This window comes from Microtus ochrogaster, chromosome 1, assembly GCF_000317375.1.
Source record: "Microtus ochrogaster isolate Prairie Vole_2 chromosome 1, MicOch1.0, whole genome shotgun sequence".
NCBI lineage: Eukaryota > Metazoa > Chordata > Mammalia > Rodentia > Cricetidae > Microtus > Microtus ochrogaster.
This window is the reverse complement of record NC_022009.1, coordinates 55,933,786-55,956,201: the sequence shown is the minus strand read 5'-3', so window position 1 is coordinate 55,956,201 and position 22,416 is coordinate 55,933,786. Positions and strand designations below refer to the sequence as shown.

The window sequence follows — 22,416 nt, the reverse complement described above, 5'->3', positions numbered from 1 at the left end:
TGTTTGCATTCTCTCACCACTCTAGTGTAACGTGTTTGCATCCCTGCACCACGCTAGTGTAGTGTGTTTGCATTCTCTCACCACTGTAGTATAATGTGTTTGCATTCTCTCACCATGCTAGTGTAACGTGTTTGCATTCTCTCACCACGTTAGTGTATTTACTACAATCCCAAGAGAACAGATGCCTTAATGAAGCGTGCAATGTATTACTTTGAAAATGAAAACTGGATTGGAACCATACATGATTTTACAGCTCTGTTAAAAATTGAGCCCCAAAATTCTCATGCAAGGTAAGAATTATTTTATATGTAAATTTCAAAATGACATATTAATTAAATATATTTGCAGGAAAAGTTGCTCGATGTAATTTGACAGCCATTTTAAAACAATGAGTTAATTTTCAGCGTTTCCTTGCGTTTCCAAGAAGTAACTTTCAAACTATGTAAAGCCTTGCTCATTGGCCACAATTCCCTTCTCTGCATTTTCTTTTCATTCATCATCTTTGTATCCATGGAGTACATATATCTGGTTAAATATATTCTGTAATATCTTATTGTAATTTGTGTATTAAACTTCACTATTTCTTTTTGTTTTTTATTTATTTCATTTTATTTTATTTTTCTTTCTTTTTAATGAAAATAGATTTTTTATATAGTATGATTACAATTCCTGATTACAATTTCCCCTCATCCTCCCCCATCTTCTCCTCCCAGTTTTTTCCCACCTCCTCTTCTATCCAGATCTACTCCCGTCTGTCTCTTTAGAAAACAAACGGGCTTCTAAGAAATAATAATAGAATATAATAAGATTTAAAAGCTCACACATAGGAATAAGACAAAACAAACAAATAGAAGGAAACAAGGCCAAGAAAAGGCACAAGAAACATGTGTGTATAATATATTATATATAATAGATATTATATATACATAAACTTCTACTGTATTAGGTTTCAATACCACCCCTCAAGCAGCCCTCAATTTTAGCTTTCTCTCTACCCATGTTCCGTCCCTCATCCCCCTCTTCCATTCCCCTCCTGGCTTGATCCTCCCATTCGAGTCCCTACCCCAACCATCCATAACTATGTATTCTATTTCCGTTTCCTAGGGAGATTTAGCTGTCCCACACCAGTTTCTTACTCTAAATCTTATCCCCATGCTTCTACAGATTGAAGCTTGCTTATTGTTGACCTAACAGCTAATATCAGTGAATAAAGTGGATACATGTATTTGTCTTTCTGAGCTGGGTTACCTCAGGACATTTTCTCTAGTTCTCTCGATTTATCTGCAGATTTCATGAGTAATATTCAATTGTGTAAATATACCATATCTTCTTTATTCATCTGTTAAGGGTGTTCTAGGTTGTTTCCAATTGGTGGATATTACGAATAGGGGAGCAAGGAACCCCAAATTTTTATTGACCTATTCAATGTTTTTCTTATATAACTCTTGTCTCTATGTTATTTTAAATTTAGGTAGTTCCAATTTGTACATGTACTTGTTTGAAATACAGTTATGCCTTATTAAACTTTGTGTATCAATTTTCAAACGTAATTTCATTTTAATTTTCAATAATACTTGTAAACATGGCCATAAAGTGAAATGAGGTGTTCATTCATTTGTAATAATTAAACCAAGCTAGCATGCCTATCACATCACATTCATCTTTCCTTATGATGATTGCCAATTCTTTCAGTGATTTTGAAATATACAATGCGTAAGTGTTAACTATAATCACCATGCTGTACAATAGATACGTGGGCCTCATTTCTCACTGATGCCTTGTACTTTGACCAGCATCTAACAGTTTGCCCCATTCAGGTTCCACACAGTCAAGTGGTATTTATCTTTTTCTGCTTGGTTTATTTCACTTAGCATAATGTCTCAAGGTTGATTCCTGCTGTTAACCTCTCTCTCTCTCTCTCTCTCTCTCTCTCTCTCTCTCTCTCTATCTCTATCTCTATCTCTCTTTCTCTCTCTCTCTCTTCCATTTGTTGAAGGAGTGAAGAAAGGCTAAGTCGAATCTTTGCTGTTTGGTTGAATTTATCTATGGGTCTCAGCTATGTTTTTAGAGTTGCTGATTCAGTTCCTTCACTTGTCAGGGGTCTATAAGATCTATCTATTTCTTCTTAAGCCAATTTTGGTGGTTTGTGTATTTCTAGGAAGCTGTTCATTTTATTTAGGCTATTGTCATACTTTATTACTGGGTAACAGAATATCTAAAACTGAGCAATTTACAATCATCAGTTTACAGTCCCACCAACAATGAGTAGAGTTCTTCTTACTCAGTATTCTTACCAGAAATTATTGTAGTTTCTATTCCTGATTTCCTGAGAGTAGCTATTCTGAGCAGGACTAAGATAGACTCTAAAGATTGTAGGAATATATATATATATATATATGTGTGTGTGTGTGTGTGTGTGTGTGCGTGCTTTTGTTTATATGTGTGTGCATATTGTTACACACACAAAAAGCAACAATTAATGAAAAAATCACAACTTTTTAAAGAGAGCAAGGAAGGTTGTATGAGGAGGTTTGAAGGGAGGAAAAGGAAGGGAGAAGGTGTAATTATATTATAATCTCAAAACTAAATGATATAAATAAAATATTTATTGACAATTTATTTTCTTGAGAATTGTTTAGTTCATTTTTAGTTAGGTTGTTTTCTTTTACGTTCTTTATATATTCTGTACAGAATTCCTGTATTAGCTGCATGGCCTGCAAAGATTTTCTCCTATTTGGCAGGTTGTCTCTTTAATCAATTAGCTATTTCCTTTGCCATACAGAATTTTAAAATTTTATTGGAAACTATTTGTTGGTTGCTGACCTTATTTCCTAAGTGTATGGATATCTAATAAAGTCTTTTTCTATGCCTGTATCTTGTTTTATTTGCCTATTTTTTTCTAGCAATTTTATATTTTCAGGTTTCATGCAAATGTCTTCAGTCCATTTGGATGATATTTATGCAGAATAAGAGATATGCATCTAAGTTCATTCTTGACATGGGCATCCACCTTTTCCTGGACTAGTTGTTGATATGATCATTTCTTTCTATTTTATAATCTGAAATAGATTTGATTTCAGGACTTTTCTACTTTATCAAATGAAGGAAGTGTTCCCACATTCTCTTAGAAGCATGCCCATTGATATGCTGTTAGTACCAAGGTAACAGACTATCTGAAACTGAGCAATTTACATCTGGTATGTTTTTGTCTTTAACAGTGAGAAGGAACTCAAGTTCTGCCCAGTAGATGTCTTTTGAAAGCCACAGGCATCCTGAAACCCTTGAAGAAAGAACATTCCATCTTTAAGATTGTCTCCTTCATGTCCTAACGAACCAAAATTTTATATTTATTCTTTGAGACAGGGTCTCTCTATGAAGCCCTAGCTGACATGGTTCCAGCCTTGTAGACCAGAGATCCTCCCACCACTACTCTTGGCGCATGCTACCCAGCAAATTCTCAAAGTTCTTACAGAATCCACATTTGAAGGCCCACGCTCTCATAGCACACCTCCAGGCCACATTACAGCTCCAAGGACACGGCCACTGGTGCTGTTTTCATTCCCTACCCAGTCAGTACTTCAACCACTTCTGAGCTCATACCTGGGGCACTACACTACCCCATTCCTAGCTCTGGCTATCACAAAATTAATGACCATTAGTCTCAAAAGTGTTCTCAGTGGCCCCCATTTGCTAACGGCATAAAGACCAACACTTTAAAATAACATGTCTCTCTGTGATAAGACAGGCCCGACTTATAATACCTTGACCTGACCTTCTTATTTTTCTCCATCTCAACTCATTTGTGCCAGTATTGATCCTTTAAAAAATAAAAAGAACACCCAAAACAGATCAATAATAAAGAATGGGTTTTTGAAGGGATTTAAAAAATGTTGTCTGCCCTGTAGAAGAGATGAAGTTAATAACCACTCAGCTACCTTACAAACTTAATTAATTAGCAAATAATTGTGTAACAAAGTGTCCTCTGTAAAATCTATGCTGTTTTGACAGCAACATCATGATGAAACTCTCGAAAAGCAAAGATAAAAAGCAGAAATTAGGCGATAGGTTTAACAAAAAGAATATCTACTTTGCAGTACATATTAAAATCTTTTTCTTTTTCTAGGACAATCCGAGGGAGAGCATATTTTAAAAGGAGTTTATATAAACAAGCCACCCAAGACTTTTCTGTTGCCATCCACTTAGATCCTAACAATTGGTTAGCGCTGTTCTACCGAGCCTGCTTGTTCAGGAAGACTAATCCGCTCAGAGCGCTGCAGGATTACAGCGTGTCAGGTACTCAGCTGCGCATGTGTGAGCCCCTGATAGCGGGTCAGCAGCTTGACTGCACGCGTGCGCGTGGAAGCGAGCATTTGATAGGAGCACCAGCAGCTCAGTGGGTTTATGGCCAATGCTGTGAATACTGACAGGCTTAAAATATCTATTTTGTATTGTGTATGCATGTTGTACACGTGTGCACAGGAGTGCCCATATGTGCAGGGTTCAGAGGACAACTTCAGGAGTTGACCATTATTTTATTTTACTGTTTTTCTCTCCCATTATTTTGAATTTAATTTTATTATTTTTTTGTGATACGGCCCTACTGGCCTCAGTAAATAGGCCAGCAAATCTCGGGGTTCATTCTCTCCAGGCTCCCAGACACTGAGATTGCCAGCCGCACATGTTACCAGGTCAAGTTTGTCTCCACCGCCCCAATCGTGTCAGGGGATAGAATTTAGGCCCTTTTGCTTCAAGGCAAGCACATTCCCAATATATCATCCCAGCCCCTATTTGCCCCATAGATGGTGAGAGGAGCTGCATGCTTCATGTTTCCCAGGGCTCTGGGGAAAGAGGGCTGAAGATGGCTGTTCCCTTCTCTTTTTTATCTTCGCCTTTCATTTCTGCTCCTAGCCGACTTCATCTTTGCTTCTCCTTCGCTTGCTGTGGCCTTTGCTCTCTCGTATTTCCCCTTCCTCAGTTCACTCCTCATTTCTCAGCATAGCACCAAAGCAAATGTGTTGCATGTATGAATGGGACCCTGTCACCCAACACTTCAGATCTGAATAGTCGTGCAGGCTATCTGGCTGCACCGACCTGGTCCACCCAGAGAATCCTTTCCTCTCTTCTGTCTTTAAAGGAAGGACCGTTGAATTACCTCAATCAGCCTTCCACCTTGGAAGCTGTCATAACAATTCAAAGTCTCTATTATTGAATTATTGAGAGCAGAATGGCTTGATCTTAGCCTCAACCCTTTTCTATACATTACCCCAAGGATTTAAATAATCCACCATTAAAACAAGGCTCTATGCTGATAATGTTGACATTTATAGACCACTTCAATACTTTCTGACTACTGCTCTGGGTAATATATATGGAATACTTAAGTGAGTACTCAAATAATGGTATGAAGAATTTATTATCATCATCCAAAGTTTACAGATAAAAACCAAGTCTAGAGTAGTTAAATCTCTCAAGCAATTTTTTTTTCTGTGAGAATAGTTTTCTATCAGTAGCAAGGAGAGCCTTCCCTAGCTGGCCAATCATACTGTGAACTGAGAAGTGGGAATGCCTTCAGGTTATGAATTATTTGTTTCATTAGCATGGCCATTGCTAACAATGGCTAAAGCCTCTCAAATCTAGTATGGAGAATGGTGTATGTGTGTATGTGTTTGTGTATGTGTGCACACGTGGGCGTGTGCTCACACACCTGCACACCTTCATTGTTACCTCTTAATCCAGAATGGACCTGAGAAGCTTAGAAGACATGCACCGACTCTTATAAAAGCCCATATATTTCACTATTATGTTTTTGAAAGTAGAGAGGAAGTTGGTAAGCCAGAGACTTGTCAGGTGACCCCTAAGCTGGGTACTGGTGAGGGCCACTCATCTGCAATGGAGGTTGTTTTGGTCTTCTTGTTTCTGTTGTTTGGGATATAAAGCCAAGCTACCCATTTCAATTATGATAAATAGTCAACTTTCCCACTACCATGTTCTTGCCTTCTTTAATAACCTGCTTTGTTGACAAAGGTTTCTGTCCTGCCTGGTCCTAAAAACCACACAGAGGTCTACATTAATTATAAACTTGTTGTCCTGGCAGCTCAGACTTCTTATTAACTCTTACATCTTAAATTAGCCCATAATTCTTGTCTATGTTAGCCACGTGATTTGGTACCTTTTATCGGGGAGGCATTCTCATCTTGCTTCCTCTGTGACGACTACAGACTGACTCTTTTCTCTTCCCAGAATTCTCCTGTTCTCATTGTCCTGCCTCTACTTCCTGCCTGGTCATCCCACCTATACTTCCTGCCTGGCTACTGATCAATCAGTATTTTATTAAAACAATACAAGACCATTGTCCCACAGCACTCTTTGAAGCTGCCTACCACTGTAGATGAATAGGCCTGGCATCTGCCTTATGCTTTGTTCTGAACCAGTACACCCACACCTGTTCTTTGGTCTTTAATGTCTTTGTGGAAATAAGGAGCTACTGTGAGCAAGGGCACCCTTCCATCAGCTATTACATTCTAGACCAGCCTTCTGGTCTACTGACTTACATCTTAGTCGTCATCAGTGTATTGTGCCCCTTTGGACCTTAATCTCTTCACTTTTAAAGTGTGTAGAGTGTCTCAGTTTTCCCCCAGTTCTAATGAATCTGTGAGCCATAATAGCCACAGTATTACCAGTTAGTGTTTGTTTTGGGTTCTTTGAGATAGGGTTTCTCTATGTAGCCCTGGCTGTCGTGGAACTCACTCTGTAGACCTGGCTGGCCTTGAACTCTGCCTGGTTTTGCCTCCCAGGTGATGGGATTAAGGGCATGCACCACCACCACTGGGCAGGTAGCAATTTTTAAAAATACATATTATTTTTACCCACCAAATGGGCATACCCATCATAGATACATTGTTTTTGGAATAAGGGAAAAATGCTAAATAAGTGAAAGCAATATGGAGGGTTTGTTCTGAAATATAACTCTATGATTATTTAGAAATCAAAGTATGTACTTTGTATCTTCAGCTCTCATAAATGATGGCTATGATAATCTTAACTGCTTTCTACATCGGGGCATACTCTATACACAACTAAAACTTTGGATGTTGGCAATTTGTGATTTTGAAACTGTTATTTCTCTGGAAAGGTAAGTCTTTCTTTTCATACTTATTCACTATTAAATAAAATCAGGAAAAAATAAAAGGAAGCTTCCCCCTCACTATTGGTAACACTGTAGAAAATCATACTGTAATTATAAAGTCACACTAAAGTTAGAAAAATACTAAAATAAGTTTACTGGTCAAATAGGACTTGTTCATTTCAGTCACTTTGTAAAATTTAGAAGTTGAAAAGACTTACATCCTTGAATATTAATTTAAAATGCTACTAGTGGGGGCTTGAGGACAGTTAGGCTACAGTTCTTTTGAAGTTAAATCACTGGACAACTGTCATCAAGTTTTAAAATAAGACAAAATATTTGTTTCTTTCATTGTTTATGCACAATATCCAGTGTAATGTAAGCAAAGACTCTATTGTTTAGAATGTTTGACTTCAGTTTGTTTAGTAAACCAGAAGAAAATCTAATACCATTTAGAAAACAGGACATGGAACAGACACAAATTGAAAGTTAGGTAAGCCAAAAAGCCAGCTTTAAAGCATAAATTTTAATTGTGCAATTCTCTTTCTCTCCAATGAATCACTCATTAAAATGGAAGTTGTTATAGGCAACTAAGGAATGCTGAGAGTTGGAGAAAATGCCATCTAATTATCCAATACCAAGTAGTCAGCGTTGAACATATACATACACGTAACATTATATAGGCTGAGCAAGTTAGTTTTAGGAATATATAAGATATGTATTCATGCATGAGATAATATACATGTATATCAATAATTAATGAAGACAGAGGCTATGACTTTGAAAGAGAGAAAGGAGGGGGTATATGGGAGTGTTTGGAGGAAGGAAATGAGAAATTATGTGATTATATCTAACTTCAAAAATGAAAGAAAAAAATGGAAGTTTTCAGAGTGAGTTTTAAAAAGTATGCTATTTCTGTGATGCCTAACAGACAACTTATCCAGTAAAAACTTTGAATTGGAGAGTAATGAGTGGTAGGCCTCTGAGGACTTTTCTTTGGGGTTAGGAAGGCAGAGTGACATTTGGGATATAAAGTCAGCAGATGGGCAGAAGGACCCTTGCTGTCCAGCTGTCAGGGCTTCCATGGCTCAGGCTCAGTACATATTCTGTGATATGCACTTTCCTTGTCTTAAGGAAGCACTAAGCAGAGTAAGTCTAAGGTCACCCCATACTAACAATCACTTGACTATAAGAAAACATTTATTTGGCATCAAAAAGCAATTTTACATATACCCACATGGAGAACTTTTTTTTTTTTAAATTTAAAACCACCAAATCTTAGAATGATCACTTTTCATTTTTATACATAGCTTTAAGCAAAGACTTTTGAGTCGAGGAAAAATAATCATTGATTCAAGGTAACTCAAGAGTAAGTCAAGTTTTGCTAAGGGTCTAGGAGACCACCATTTCCCTTCCCAGTATAGAACCTCTGATTGTTAATTCATTACTAAGTCTTTTAAAAGAATGTTCCTCTTTTACTGAAAATAAATTTTTCCATATAGTATATTCCATCCTGTTTCCCTTTCCCCACCTCCTCTCAGATCTTTCCCGTCTCCCCAACCACCCATGCTCCTATTTTTTTAAGAGAACATAGTAAACTAATTTCATTGCTTTAGTAAGATATTGAGAATATCTGGTTGCAATTGACTCACATATTTCATTAACTTTTTAATAATTTTTAAAAATGGACATAAATTTAAATTTCTAAAAAGATTTTCCTTTCTTGTTTTTCCATTTTTTAGAACTGCTACTTTGGCTTATGTGAATATTGGCCTCATCTATCTGTTCCACCTGGATAATTACACTGAAGCCTTTTGGCGATTCTCTGAGGCAATCCGAGTTGATCCTTTATATATTCAAAGCTATATTTGTAGAGCAGAAACCTATTATAAGGTATTTAATACCTGGGGATCTTGAATTTAAAAAATAATTTAATTGTTTGGATATTTTTCCAAGGTAACTGATATGAGTGTAATTTTTCAGCTAACGACAGAGGCTTATAAACAATAGCTATTAAGCAGACACAGTTAGTTATTATTTGTTATTTGCAAAACATCTTCTTACAAGGTATCCATTTTCATTCATGGTATCTCTAGCACATGTTTTATATTTCACTATAAAACAATATACAGTTATTGTAGGTAATGCATTCTATGCAAATAAGAGTATGTGATGAGGAAATTTTTGAAAATCAGTGGCCTATAATTTTATTGGCTGGGGAAATCTGTTAACCCTTTAAAATCTGTTGTCTAATTCTGTGTATGTATGTTATATGTACCGGAAAGTGTGTAGGTTCATAGAATAGGATCTATTCCCCACAGTTCAAATAACCCTTAGCACTACTGTCTTCCATTCTCCTACTAGTCGGGTCCATTAAGTAGTGCTTAAAGAACTCCACTGCTTTCCAAATGCAATGCCAAATTCCAAATTCCTCTTAACAAAAATGTGGTTAGGCTACCCCAGTCCCTGCTACCAACTTCTGTCTTAGTTAAGGTTTATATTGCTGTGAAAAGACACCATGGCCATGGCAACTCCTATAAGGAAAATGTTTAATTGAAGTGGTGGCTTAGAGTTTCACAGGTTCAGTCTATTATCATGGTGGGATGTGGTGGCATGTGGGCAGGCATAGTGCTGGAGAAGGAGCTGCTACATGGTGATGTGCAGGCAACAGGAAGTAGACTGAGGTACTGGATGTGGCTTGGCATAAATGAGACCTCGAAGCCCACCCCCACACAACATACTTCTACCAACAAGTCCATACTTATTCCAACAAAGCCATGCTTCCTAACAGTGCCACTCTCTGTGAGCTTCTGGGGACCAATTACGTTCAAACCACAACAAATGGTATCCTAATAATCAATAACTTTCTTTAAACTTTAATTTTTACAGCTTATCTAAATTAAAAATGTATATAATGAATTCATTGTAACAAATTGAAATAGCTCGGTGAGTAGTCTCTCTTCTCCTCCTGTCACCAGATCTGACTGCCCATAGAATACTCCTTTAGCTTCTGTCTCTGTTTCTCAAAGATATACCTTTGGGCCATTTCCTACCAACTGCTCTGTCCCAGACGATGCTTCCTTCCCAAGACCATTGCCATAGCCTCTTCACCTTCTTGTTACTGCTCTTTGCTGCTTTGATGGCACTAACATAGAAGTTCTAGGGACTGTGCCAAAATATAAGTCAGGACTTTTACTTTTTTTCTTAGAAACCACGGGGCCTAGCATTTACTACCTTCCCACGCCTGTTTATATATAGCCTATAGCCTCTGGATATATTTGTTAAATTTAATCATAGCATGCTGGTTTACGCTGTGCAAAAATTCCTTCAAAAGCACCTTAACAACATAACAAAGACTTATTTCTTATTCATACCTCATGTTCTAAATTCCATTTTCTGCATCTCAGAACTTGGTATGTCTAGAGTTCAATTTGTAGGGGAAGCCCAGCCCAATGGGGGGCGTGTTAGCCTCGGGCTAATGTTTACATATAAATCTGGTGGGCGTGAGCCTCACCGGTCCTTTTGTATTTCCTGCCCATCATCACTGGATCCCTGGTGTTGTAAGCTATCCCTTCATTAAAATTTGCTGTTTCATATTAAGCTAGCCTGATTATTACGCCACTTACATCAATTCCAAGTCCTTATCCTCCAGATAACAAAGGTAGCGGATCCAGAGCAGATCCAGCACTGTTCCCAGGGAAGGTGCATGGCTAATATTGTTGGGTGAGACATAGGCATGCTTACAGTTTATCATTCTTTTCACTAATCTGTGAATGGTATAGGCAAAGCTGGGAAGTTTGGAGAAGCTGGTGTGTTCCAATCACATACATAGAATTCAAAGTGTTAGTAGGACAGCTGAATGCCAGCAGATGTCCTCACTCTTTGTTCTAAGAAGCCTAACTATCTACACAATCATTGTTGACTACAAGTGTTTACACATGATGAACTATTGCAGTCGGAGAAAAAAAATGCAACAGAGAACTATACAAGCACATTTGGAGGCATTTCCATGAGGTAATTTTGAACAAAAAAGTAAGATTCAGAAAAGAAAATCATGTGTATAAATATAATCTCATGTAAAAATAACTTTAAAATTAAACCCTGTTCTTATATATATAGAATATATTCTTCTGTTTGTAGGTTCAGTCTCCTTTTTTAATCTGAGCTAAAACCCAACTCCAGAAAACTTTGTAAACCCAGAGAGTGAGCTTCTGTCAGCCGCGTTCCACTTTACTTAGTGTATAGATATTTCGGTGCTTTAGAAGCAGAGTGCCCCTCCCCCATAGGTCTATGCGGTGCTCAACTAGTAGCACTGTTTGAGTTGTTGTAAAATGGAAGTCATTACTTGAGTATTTATAGTGTGTCTTGCTGTGTCACTTCTTTGTTGTCCACACAGATATGAGAAGCCTGGCTACACAAACCCCTGTCATGGCGTAATTGGTCACCATGCTTACCCCTATATGACAGACTGAATTCTCTAAAACTGAGGCAAAATAAATCATACCATTTAAAGTTGCTTTATTGGGTACTTGTTAACTAACAGCAACAACAAAATTTGTAAAATACAGAAGGTGCCAGCAAGAAGTGGGGTTGTTGCTGTGAAACACCGGGCTATGTGGTTTGCTGTGTCTCCTGGTAATATCAGAAGTTACACCAATGGCAGCCTAGGCATGCACTTAAGAACAGCAATAGATGGGGAAAGCCCAGGGGACTCGGCCCTACACAGAGAACTACAGGTAGCTAAGGTGTGGCAAGAGAGGGGGAAATAGTATTCCTCAGGGAAGAGTGCACCAGCTGGTTATCCTGTATTCGTCAGCCCTACTTCCTGTCAGGTCTCGGCTACCTGGCCTGTTGTTGAGAGGCATCCCAGCCTTAAGCTTCCATTACTGTGGGGCAACCTGCTACCCATGTGTTCTCTACCATGAGTGACTGTTATTTTTTCAAACTACAAGTCAAACCAAATTCTTCTAAGGCATGAGATTACAAGATGGAGAAAAGCAACTAATACCAATCTGGACGGTTGGTACAACCTGGTGTGCCAATGTGAACATGTCAGCAGTTCACTAATTGTACAACCGGGAAAAGGGCAACTTAAGAAGTTGCACAGAAATTCTAGAATTCATTTAAACAAATTCTGTCTCTTTAGATTTCCTCTTATTTCTACCCATTCTTTTCTTCAAATAGTTTGTTCTGTTTTAGTACCCTCCATGTCCACATCTAAGTCAGTTTGTGGTATTCTTCCAGGGGACCCTGCCACCCTATTTGTTCTCAGCTGTTTAGGTTAATTTTTCTGGGTTTGTGTAGTGCTCCATTGGTGATGTCTTCAGTGGTGGTTGACTTTTGTCTTTGAACTTGTGGAAATTTAATTTATGGCTCTGTGACCATTAGTAAGGATAGGATGAATCTTTACCTTCCACATGGATCGCAAATGAACCTCTTTTTCCCACCATTCTTATATTTTGTTTTATCCACACACATCCACTGATTCAGTTTGTTTCAACTCTGCTTCTCCACCTTATTTTTAAAATGGAATTTACTTTTGCTTCTTAAGGTACTTTTTTATGTTAGTTATTGAAATTTAGTGAAATAAATTTTTAAAAGGTTGAGGGAGAAAACTTTAGTGAAAGAGAAATATACATAAGAAGGGATTACTTTTACAATTTATTAATTATAAAACTTGAGGACAAATATAAGATTAGAACTGGAAACAATTACCACAGCCTGGATGAACCCGCCCCCAGCTACCATCCAGTTCCAAAAAGGCCCGTGCCATCTGCTGGCCCCACCTATTCTTGGGGGCCACTCTCTCTCTTCCTTGGTCCTCCAAGAACACTTTGATCCAGTTCCGCCAGAACTCTGCTCTGGGGTCAAATGCCATATTTACTTGCATAATGGACCACAACAATAACACAATTCCTGGAACATACGTATACTACAGCATATCACATAAATGAGTGTAAAATGATACGTGAATGGGTATTTGAAACCATTCTTCAAAATTAAAGATAAATAATTGAAAAATCAAAGATGTTGCATCATAAGACTTTTTTTGATTTTGTGAATTATATTTGCTTTGATGAATTAAGAAAACTATGTATACTTTTTGTATTTATATGCACACATACATAACAACAATTAATGTCAAAAAAAGGCTACGAATTTAAAAAAAGAGTAAGGCGGATATATCGGAGGGTTTGGAGGGCATAAAGGAAAGGGGAATGATATAATTATATTATAATCTCAAAAAATAGAAACAAAAACAAGTAGAAAGGAAAATCAAGGATATTTGTTTAAGCTTCTACAAAAATTCTGCAAGAAATTGTGGGAGGGGCTAAACATCAAGAAGAAGATTGCTTCAACTAGAATACTGATTCCTGTTTATCATTCAACAGCTGCACAAACTGAAAAAGGCAGTATATGAATTATCTCGTGCTATCCACCTCCAGCCAGATGCAATCCAGTTGTATATAATAAGGTACAGGCACAGAAATTGACTTCTCCTTGGGATAACTTGACATCCCACTGTTAATCTTCCACGATCTTCACCTTATGTCTTGTCTCCAAACAGCGTCCACCTCTCAACTTTTATTTCTTGTTTTGGATTAAATGTTAAGATAACCATATCATTCCTGCTGCTGTACTCGTACACTAAAGTAGAGTTTCTGAGAGCGAGGTTCTAGCCAACTTTCTATGTAGGTAGCACATATGCCCTCAGAGTAAGGGAGTACCTTTTCAACATTGGTTCTGTTTGTAGCCACAGTACTAAATAGAGCCCTCTGCCAAAACAGTGAAAAAAAATGACACTCAAAATTGTACTTTAAGTTTAGTAGAATTTGGGCCGGGCGGTGGTGGCGCACACCTTTAATCCCAGCACTCGGGAGGCAGAGGCAGGCGGATCTCTGTGAGTTCGAGACCAGCCTGGTCTACAAGAGCTAGTTCTAGGACAGGCTCCAAAACCACAGAGAAACCCTGTCTCGGAAAAAAAAAAGTTTAGTAGAATTTGGTATAGAGACCTGATTTAAGATATTATTACCAAAACCATAACCTCTCAATATTAATAGGCCTGGGGAAATGCAATAGGACATATTTTCTGATAAAGATATATTTTGTGTTTTAACAGTTAAACCACATTTCAGAACTGATATAAATACTTCTTCCCATTCTGTTCTATGACCTTTAGCTTTATTTTAGTGTCACATTTTCTAAATTGTTCCTTTCATCAAAACTTCATGTTAATTTGCCATTGTGAACTTTTAAAAACGGTTTAATTTTCCAGAAATGGTGGTGCGTGCCTTTAATCCAAGCACTTGGAGGCAAAGACAGAGAGGAAGAGAGAAAGGCAGAGAGAGCAACAGAGAGTCAGAGACAGAGAAGCAGAGAGTCAGAAAGGGGGGTGCAGAGAGAGATGCAGAGAAGGGGCAGAGAGGCAGAGAGAGAGCAGGGAGAGAGAAAGGCAGAGAGAGGTAGGATCTCTCTAAGTTCGAGGCCAGCTTAGTCTGCATAGCAAGTTCCAGGACAGCCAGCACTACAAAGAGAGTCCCTGTCTCAAAATGCCAAACGCCAAAAACAAGCAAACAACTCTATAATTTAAAAAAAATGTTTTTATGTATACTTATATAAATGGGTTAATGAATGTTTTATAATTATAAAATGTAAGTAACATTATTAACTTTTCTTTTGGATACTTATTTTGATGGATGAGTGCTTAACACTGAACAGGACATTTATTTCATCCCACTAGGGCTCGGGGGTTATCATGGAAGAGCTGGGTGGAAAGGCTTTACGATCAGGAGAATCGGAGAAGGACTGTGGCAATGCTGTCCTTTGGCCATGGCCCAGCCACTTCAGTCAGAGCCTCACTACAGCTGTGGTGACCTGAAATGAACCCACACAAGACTAGGCAATCAACAGTCAGTCGTGATCCAAAGGGGTGTAGGAGAGCCCAATTTTACCCTGTTGAACTAAATTGGCTACTGATGAATTCTGGGGGAAAGCAATAATGTGTTTCAGTAGGGTATACCCAAGTGAGGAACCCATGTTTCAGTGAGTTTTAAAACCATGGTCATATGGAAGATGCTGGCTAAACTCAATGAGTCTTAAAACAGCAACAGCAAAGCAGAGAAAGATTGAGTGCGAGACAGGGGCATTAGGAAGAAGGGGTGGAGGGAGATGAGAAAAGTGTGGAGTTATAGTTATCAGAATGTGTTTTATACATGTATGACACTGTCAAAGAATGAATCCAATAAAAGTTTTTAGAGCCCACAGAATAATTACCTTTTCTCTGCTTGCAATATTCTGTCATTTCTTCCAGGGGACAGTACCTTCTAATGATGAAGAGTTATGATCTTGCAAAGTTCACTATTTATCAAGTAGCAGAAATGAACAAAGGTAAATGCAACTAATTCAAAATAAAAATGTTAAAGAAACATTTCTCCATTTTTTTTTAACTACTGGTAATACCTATATATTAATTGACAGCATGAAGAATTCACTTGAAAGACAAAGTGAAACTTTAGTCCTTGATTTTACGTAATCAACTCACATAGTGATTCATGATCTGGAGAACTTTGGGAAAACACTCTCTATATGATATATCAGGTTTATAATTTTACATTTTTGGTTTGTAATTGTAATAACTTTTTTATATGGTAATAGGAGGTTTTGGTATGGTGTTGTTTGTCATTTTATGTTGCAAAAATAATATGATACTATGTGACTCCCTCAAAATAATTATATTCTAAGCCCTTGCAACCCAGCAGGGGTCTTGATAAGCTCTGTTTTGCTTTCAGGTCTCATTGAGCTGACACCAATACAGCAAGCGCTCATTTACTCATTTTGTGAAAACCACGAAAAGGCTATTAGCATCTTGGAGGGGGTCACAGTCAATAGACCAGAAATTTCCACTTTTGCACTCTTGGGAAAAGCCCAAATGAAGGCTAAGAAAATCAAGGTAAAAAAAAATCTACTGATTAAGTTTATTAAACTTAGTAATAAATTCACATGTTATACTTAGAGTTGACATTTAAATACTTTTAGAAAATGAAATGATTGTATTTATTTATGAACTACTAATTTATCCTAGTAACTGTATCTGTATTTATTATGTTATATATTGACTTTCTAGTAATTAATTAGTTGGAGATAGAGATGGAGAACTAGAGAGATAAAGATAGAAATAGAGAGAAAGATAGTTGGACAGTGATAGAGACATAGAGATAGCACTTGAGCTAAATAGAGATGGAGATACAAGGAAGATTCTGTATGTTGCCCTGTGGTTTGGGCTTAGGGAACTGTGCGAGTCCTCTAGGGCCATAGAATGATCAACAGCCATCAGGAAGTCAATGCGCTCAGCCCTGGAGGGAAGTGGATGGGTTTCTCTAGGAACAAAAGTGAGCCAGAAAGCTATTTCTCCCAGTCAAGGGTCCAGGGCACTCAACTGATATCATGTTTGCCACTCTGTAGAACCCAAATAGAGTTCCTAAATGAGCCTTGGAATTTTCTAACCTGTGAACTTTTAGCTCATCCAATCAGAGGTGATGTTCTATTAACTCTATTGTCTCAATATCTCTCAGGTCCTCTTTTTTTCTTTATTTCATGGTCATTTTCTTGGTTTGAAACACGTGCTAAAATCTTCCAAGCTTTTATCCACAACACACACAGAGTACTTGTTTCAGGACATCAATATGACGTCTCCATAAACCTCCACTCCAAGATTTCCCTGAGAAGATGTGGTAAAGTAGCCAAGAAGGGTCAGATGGGCAAAGCAAGAGAAAGCGAAGATGTGCTTTTTTTCACTGAAGTGAGATGGAAGACTGGAATGTGCTCAAGTCCTTATGAACTCAGGGACACAGTGGCAGGCTAGATGTCTGAAGCAGACAGGAAATGGGGAAGAAGGAGAAGGGGCCAACCTCAGAAAAGAAGATAGAAAGCGTTCATTGACAGGAGAGAAAAGGGTGAACTATTGAAATGTTTGAAATATTGGTATATGGAATAATATAAAGGAAGGACACAGAAGATAATTCATTTTTCCAATGGGAAGGACATGTACTGAGGATGGAAGATTGGATGGCTTGTTGGATGTTGAGGTGGCTTGTGAGCGTGGATGAAATACTGAAGAGGAGCCAAGTTAAATCCCATGACTGCTTTAACATTTTACTACACTTTAGAAAGTAGAATAATAATAGCAAATGTGTTTAAACTTGATATTCATGTTTAGATTTATATGATGATTTGTTAAGTAATAAATGACATCTGGAAAATTAAACTTCTTTTTCAGTAATGGGTTTCAACTATTTTTATTAGATATATATGGGTAACTTTTGATGAAACTTGTTATTCTACAACTAGTTGAAATCCCATTAACAATAAAACTGACAAATTGTATCAGGTATCATCAATACTTCTATTGCTTTCTAAATTCCTGACATGTCACTCAGGCTAATTATTAGTAAATGCTCTACATGTTTAAGTCTGATGTTAGAATTTAGAAGTTCTAGGTATAAAAACCAATGTATGTAAGCCTGCTTCAGACTTGGCGTGTAGGGTGTCTCCTGGGGGGAGAACTTGCTGTGTTCATCCTCTGGAACGGGGTTTTTCAGTTGACATTTGTGACTGCATAAGATCTGTGTGCATTTGTATGACATAAGAGCTGAGCTGCAGTGGGCTCTGAGTTCTCTTTACTTTTAAGGTTGTGAACATGCCTTTCATCTCTTATCTCTGTTCTTATTCTTATAGGAAGCTGTGAGAATATTTAAGAAGGCTTTGGAAATGTTTTCAAGTTCTGACAAAGGACCGAATGCCACTGCTGTTTTAGCAGAGTGTCTGTATAACCTGGGTCTTTGTTACATGGAGGAAGGCAACCTACAAATGGTATCTGTATGCTTAGAAGCAGAGATTATTTGTGACTTTCACACTGGTTGCTTGCATCAGTTTTGTTTCTGAAAGGCTACCCACAATAATGCAAGATGTCAGCTGACCAAACAGCTTCTAAAGCTTGGCTCACAAGAGGCAATCTGCACCCATTAATTCCTGTGAATTGTTTTAAATTAGAAATCAGCACATTTTATTTGATGCTAATTTGCCAATAATATTTTAAAGCTAATACATTTTTTCTCACCAAAATAATAAATCTAACTGTAGGAAATTATTGTAGCAAAATAATATTCTCACACTAATTTATTAAACTGTAAGAAGTTGAATTAAGTATTTTAATGTGCTGCAGACTAAATGGATAATGATTAGAGCGTTCTTTGAGTTTCCTTATTGATAACTGAAGAATCTAAATCAGATTGAAATGGGCTAATATGACTCAATACACTGGAAATTGTGGCGCCCTTTTATCCTGAAACTGAACAACTCTCCTTCTGCTGCAGTTCTTTGATAATAAAGGAGAATATTAATTGCTGCTGTCTGTGGTTTTTTGAATTGATGAAATCCAAAGAATAGTGATTGACATTAAACATGGATTATGTAGATATTTATCATGATCCACCGGAAATAATAGAATCTTTAATTTTAAATTTGACTTATTTCTAAATATTATACTTGGTTGTTCCAGAAGATTCTTTGGGAGAATGCATTTTAAATATCCCCTCCCCCAAAAATCCTCAAGTGAAGCTTTTCAATAAGAGTTCCATACTTTTTTATTCTTCTGAATCCATGCGGTTCTGTGACTAAGTGGTATGTGCTTCAATATAATCTTGTAGGCTTTCGACTCTTTTACAAAAGCTGTGAAAGCAAATCCTGACTTTGCAGAAGCCTTTTATCATCGGGGACTTTGTAAAGTAAAACTCAACAAGGATAACTCAATCCTGGACTTTAATCGGGCAATTACCCTCAATCCCAAACATTACCAGGTATTCAAATAAATGACGTCAGTGATTTGGAGAATATGTTAGTATTGGTGAAACTATTAAATAATTTATGCATGATTGATAAAAAAGCAGTTCTCTCTCTCTCTTTGTGTGTCTTTTATTCCCTTCTCTCTCCCTCCCTCACCTCTTCCTCCTTTTCCACCCCTCCACCCTTTTTTGAGACAGCATCTTCTGGAGCACAGAATGGCCTTGAACTCACCACATAGTATAGAATAACCTTGAACTCTTGATATTTCTACCTCTGCCACTCAAGTTTGGAGATTACAGATGTGCGTTGTTATCATATCCAACACCAGTTAATTATATTTTAACAACCCACCTTTTTGTATTCCTTTCTGCAACAAAACTATTACTTTTGACATAGATATTACATTTGTAAAAATATTTCGAGAATTGTTACATATGTAAATATTTCAAATACATTAACTTATTTGCTAATAATTTTAACTTATATGCTGTAATTTTATTACTTTCTTGCTTTCATATCAATGGATTTTAAGGACAACAAAAAATTTAGTAGATGAAATTTGAGTTAGTTCTTGATTCTAAATTAAATTTGAGTTGATAATTAATAGCAACTGTCCTAGACAAATAATGTTGGTGTAGTTATGTAGGGCGATGTCTTTTTTTCACAGGAGACTCCTCCTAAAGGAAATGGGGTGAAGAATTATGGTGTATACCATTTGTTTTTCAATAGTTTAGGGGGAAATGGGGAAAGCTAACATAGTAGGCCTCACACTAATGATTACTGAATCCAAATAGTAGCCATAGGTATGATCCCTGTAAAATTATTTCAGTTATTCTGTATGGTTAAATTTTTAATGAAAAGAAATGGGAAAATTATATCTTAATATTGTCTTTAGTACAAAGCATATATTTGTTTGAAGTTCCATATATTCTGGTAGAACGGAAGCTTTTACTCAAACATCTCTCTCTGCTTTTGTTCTTGTCTGACAAGGCATATTTAAGCCGAGTAGCCTATTATGGTTTGAAGGGCAGATACTCCAAAGCAATCCTGAATTGTAACGAAGCCATCAGACTTTATCCTGAGAGTGTGCGTGCCTACATCTGCAGGGGAGTTCTGAAGTACTACAACAGAGTAAGCCATTCCTGCCGGGTTACTGAGTTTAGAGTTGAGGCTTCTCCGCTTGTTAACTGGGCACTCACTCCCCGCATTTCCTCAGCTGTATGGCATGATACTTAATCTTTGAATATATGATGCATAATATTCCACCATAGTTTATATTTAATTAGTTGATTATTAGATATTTGGAATGTTTTTATATTTCACTATTCATTTTAAATAATGCATTTATATGTGATGAGAATAAAGCCATTGCTAGAGTGTCCTACATGGAAATCCCTGGGTAAAATGTTGTGATATCTGATGCTACATGAAATGATTATTCCTCCCTGATTACATTCTTGACTTTTCTTCATTACTATACCATATGGAATACTCTGCTTTAGTGCCTTAAAGCAAAGGTGAGAACTTGCATTGTGTATCAGTTCCCTGAAAATTACTGTGTTCAGAAATGACGACATAAGGTATCAGAGGAGAGTGGAGGGGAGAGAGAGTGAATGTGTGTAGACAGTGTTGTGACTGTGTGCTATGACAGTATGGCTATGGCTGGCGGAAGGAAGTCAAACCTTCGCTGCTCACCAGGGCACTGTGGCTTACTGGCCTTTTTTTTTAGTCAGCACCACTTTCTCCAAGCCATATAGCAACACTGGTGTAATACTTGATTAAATTATTTTTTTTGAGATTTCATTTTAAATTTTTGAGTGTTTGCCTGTATAGGTATTTGTGCACTATATGTGTGCAGGGCCCGAGGAGACCAGAAGAGAGTGTTGGATCTCCTGGAACTGGGGTTAGAGACAGTTATGAATTGTGGGTGCTGGGAATTGAACCTGTGTCCTTTGGAATAGCAGCCCGGTGCTCTTAACTGTTAAGCCATCCCTCTAGCTCATAATTGCTTAAATTTAAGTTACTGAATCCTTAATTTTATTTGTAAGTGAAAAAAAAAGCTGTAATAATCCCTACCAGGATCTTCCTAGTGAACAATGTGAAAGACTAGCTACACTAGTTAATTTTAAAGATGATATATAGAATCTTATAGGAATGGTTCAAATACTGATAGGATCATGCGTTCATTTTGTGATTGAACTTGTCTATTATGATTTATCCTTCTCTTTCTTTCTCCTGGTAGAGTTACAAACTAGCTATTACAGATTTAACTACAGCTGTCAACATGGACAAGAACAGTTACACAGCATTTTATAATAGAGCACTGTGTTATACCAAGATAAACGAACATGAGATGGTAAGTAACCATTTTAGTAAACGAGAGATTTAAAGCATTTGAGAAGCAATGTGCATACAATGGCTTTTTGACTTAAACAAGCAATCAATAAAGAATATTTCATAAGCAACATATTAAAGCATTTGCAAACATACTTAAAACACCCATATTTTCTTCTTATCTCTGCTTTACTCTTGGAAAATAATTCCTATGGAAATACACACATAAAACTCGAGAAACCACAGAGAATCATTTCAAAATATTATTGATTTCTTTCCCAGTGCTAAATTATCTCGTGTAGTTTCAGAACTGTCAATTTGTTTTTATAATGCCTATGCAAATATTTAAGTGCCTATATAAATTAAGATAATTACATAAGTATAATTTGAGTAAATGTTTTACTGATATACTGCTTTACAAAATTTTATAGAAGTGATCACCAGCAATGCTGTTTTACAACGTGGACCCAAGCTAGAGCAATTCATGGAGGTGTTTGTTATAGAATTCCGAGCCTGTACATGCAGTGAAGAGTGTAGAGACATGTGTTCCACCTGCAGAGACTGTTGACAGGAACTTGCCCACGTGTTGTAAAGGTTGCTACGGCAATCGTATTTCTCTGTCAAACTCTTTATATTTTCTCATCTTGCTCCGAGTGCCTCATCCTTTGTCCGTGTGGTTGACTTCAGTGAGAATCAGCTCAGCGTGATCACCCACCTGCAAGTCCTTTGTATTCTGCTCCTCGCTCTTGCTTCTTCTCTGTGTCTACTGATCTCTCCCTCCTTCCTCGTTCCTGACCCTTCCATAGCAGCAGCGTGTTCTTTTAGAAGACTCAACATTCCCACCATTCCCGGTGCACACACTCCTCAGTCTGTAAGACTCAGCTAAGCCGCTTACTGCTGCTAGAGATTTGGAAGTCACAAGGAAGACAAAGGTTGAGAAACCTCTGTCCAGCAGGAGAACGCAACATTCCTGACAGCTAGCCCATCAAGTTTGTAGACAAACGAATTATTTTCCACGAAGCAATTGCTAAAGGAGGTAGCTAAAGGATCATTTAGCAGGGACCTACAAAGCAAGTATCTTTGAGGTCTTTTCCTTACATCCCCAACAGCCTGAAGGT

At 37.4% G+C, this 22,416-nt stretch overlaps 1 protein-coding gene across 1 annotated transcript in view; it reads left to right on the top strand.

Annotated features, from left to right (window-relative positions):
* Ttc6 (tetratricopeptide repeat domain 6) overlaps positions 1-22,416 on the top strand; it is a 152,590-nt gene that overhangs the window by 103,062 nt on the left and 27,112 nt on the right. The window contains exons 14-24 of the mRNA XM_026789898.1: positions 154-290; positions 4,124-4,293; positions 7,012-7,132; positions 8,866-9,016; positions 13,516-13,598; positions 15,435-15,511; positions 15,913-16,073; positions 17,858-17,992; positions 18,829-18,978; positions 19,955-20,095; positions 21,207-21,320. Of these exons, the coding sequence (XP_026645699.1) occupies positions 154-290; positions 4,124-4,293; positions 7,012-7,132; positions 8,866-9,016; positions 13,516-13,598; positions 15,435-15,511; positions 15,913-16,073; positions 17,858-17,992; positions 18,829-18,978; positions 19,955-20,095; positions 21,207-21,320 (1,440 nt within the window). The remainder of the gene's footprint in view (positions 1-153; positions 291-4,123; positions 4,294-7,011; positions 7,133-8,865; positions 9,017-13,515; positions 13,599-15,434; positions 15,512-15,912; positions 16,074-17,857; positions 17,993-18,828; positions 18,979-19,954; positions 20,096-21,206; positions 21,321-22,416) is intronic.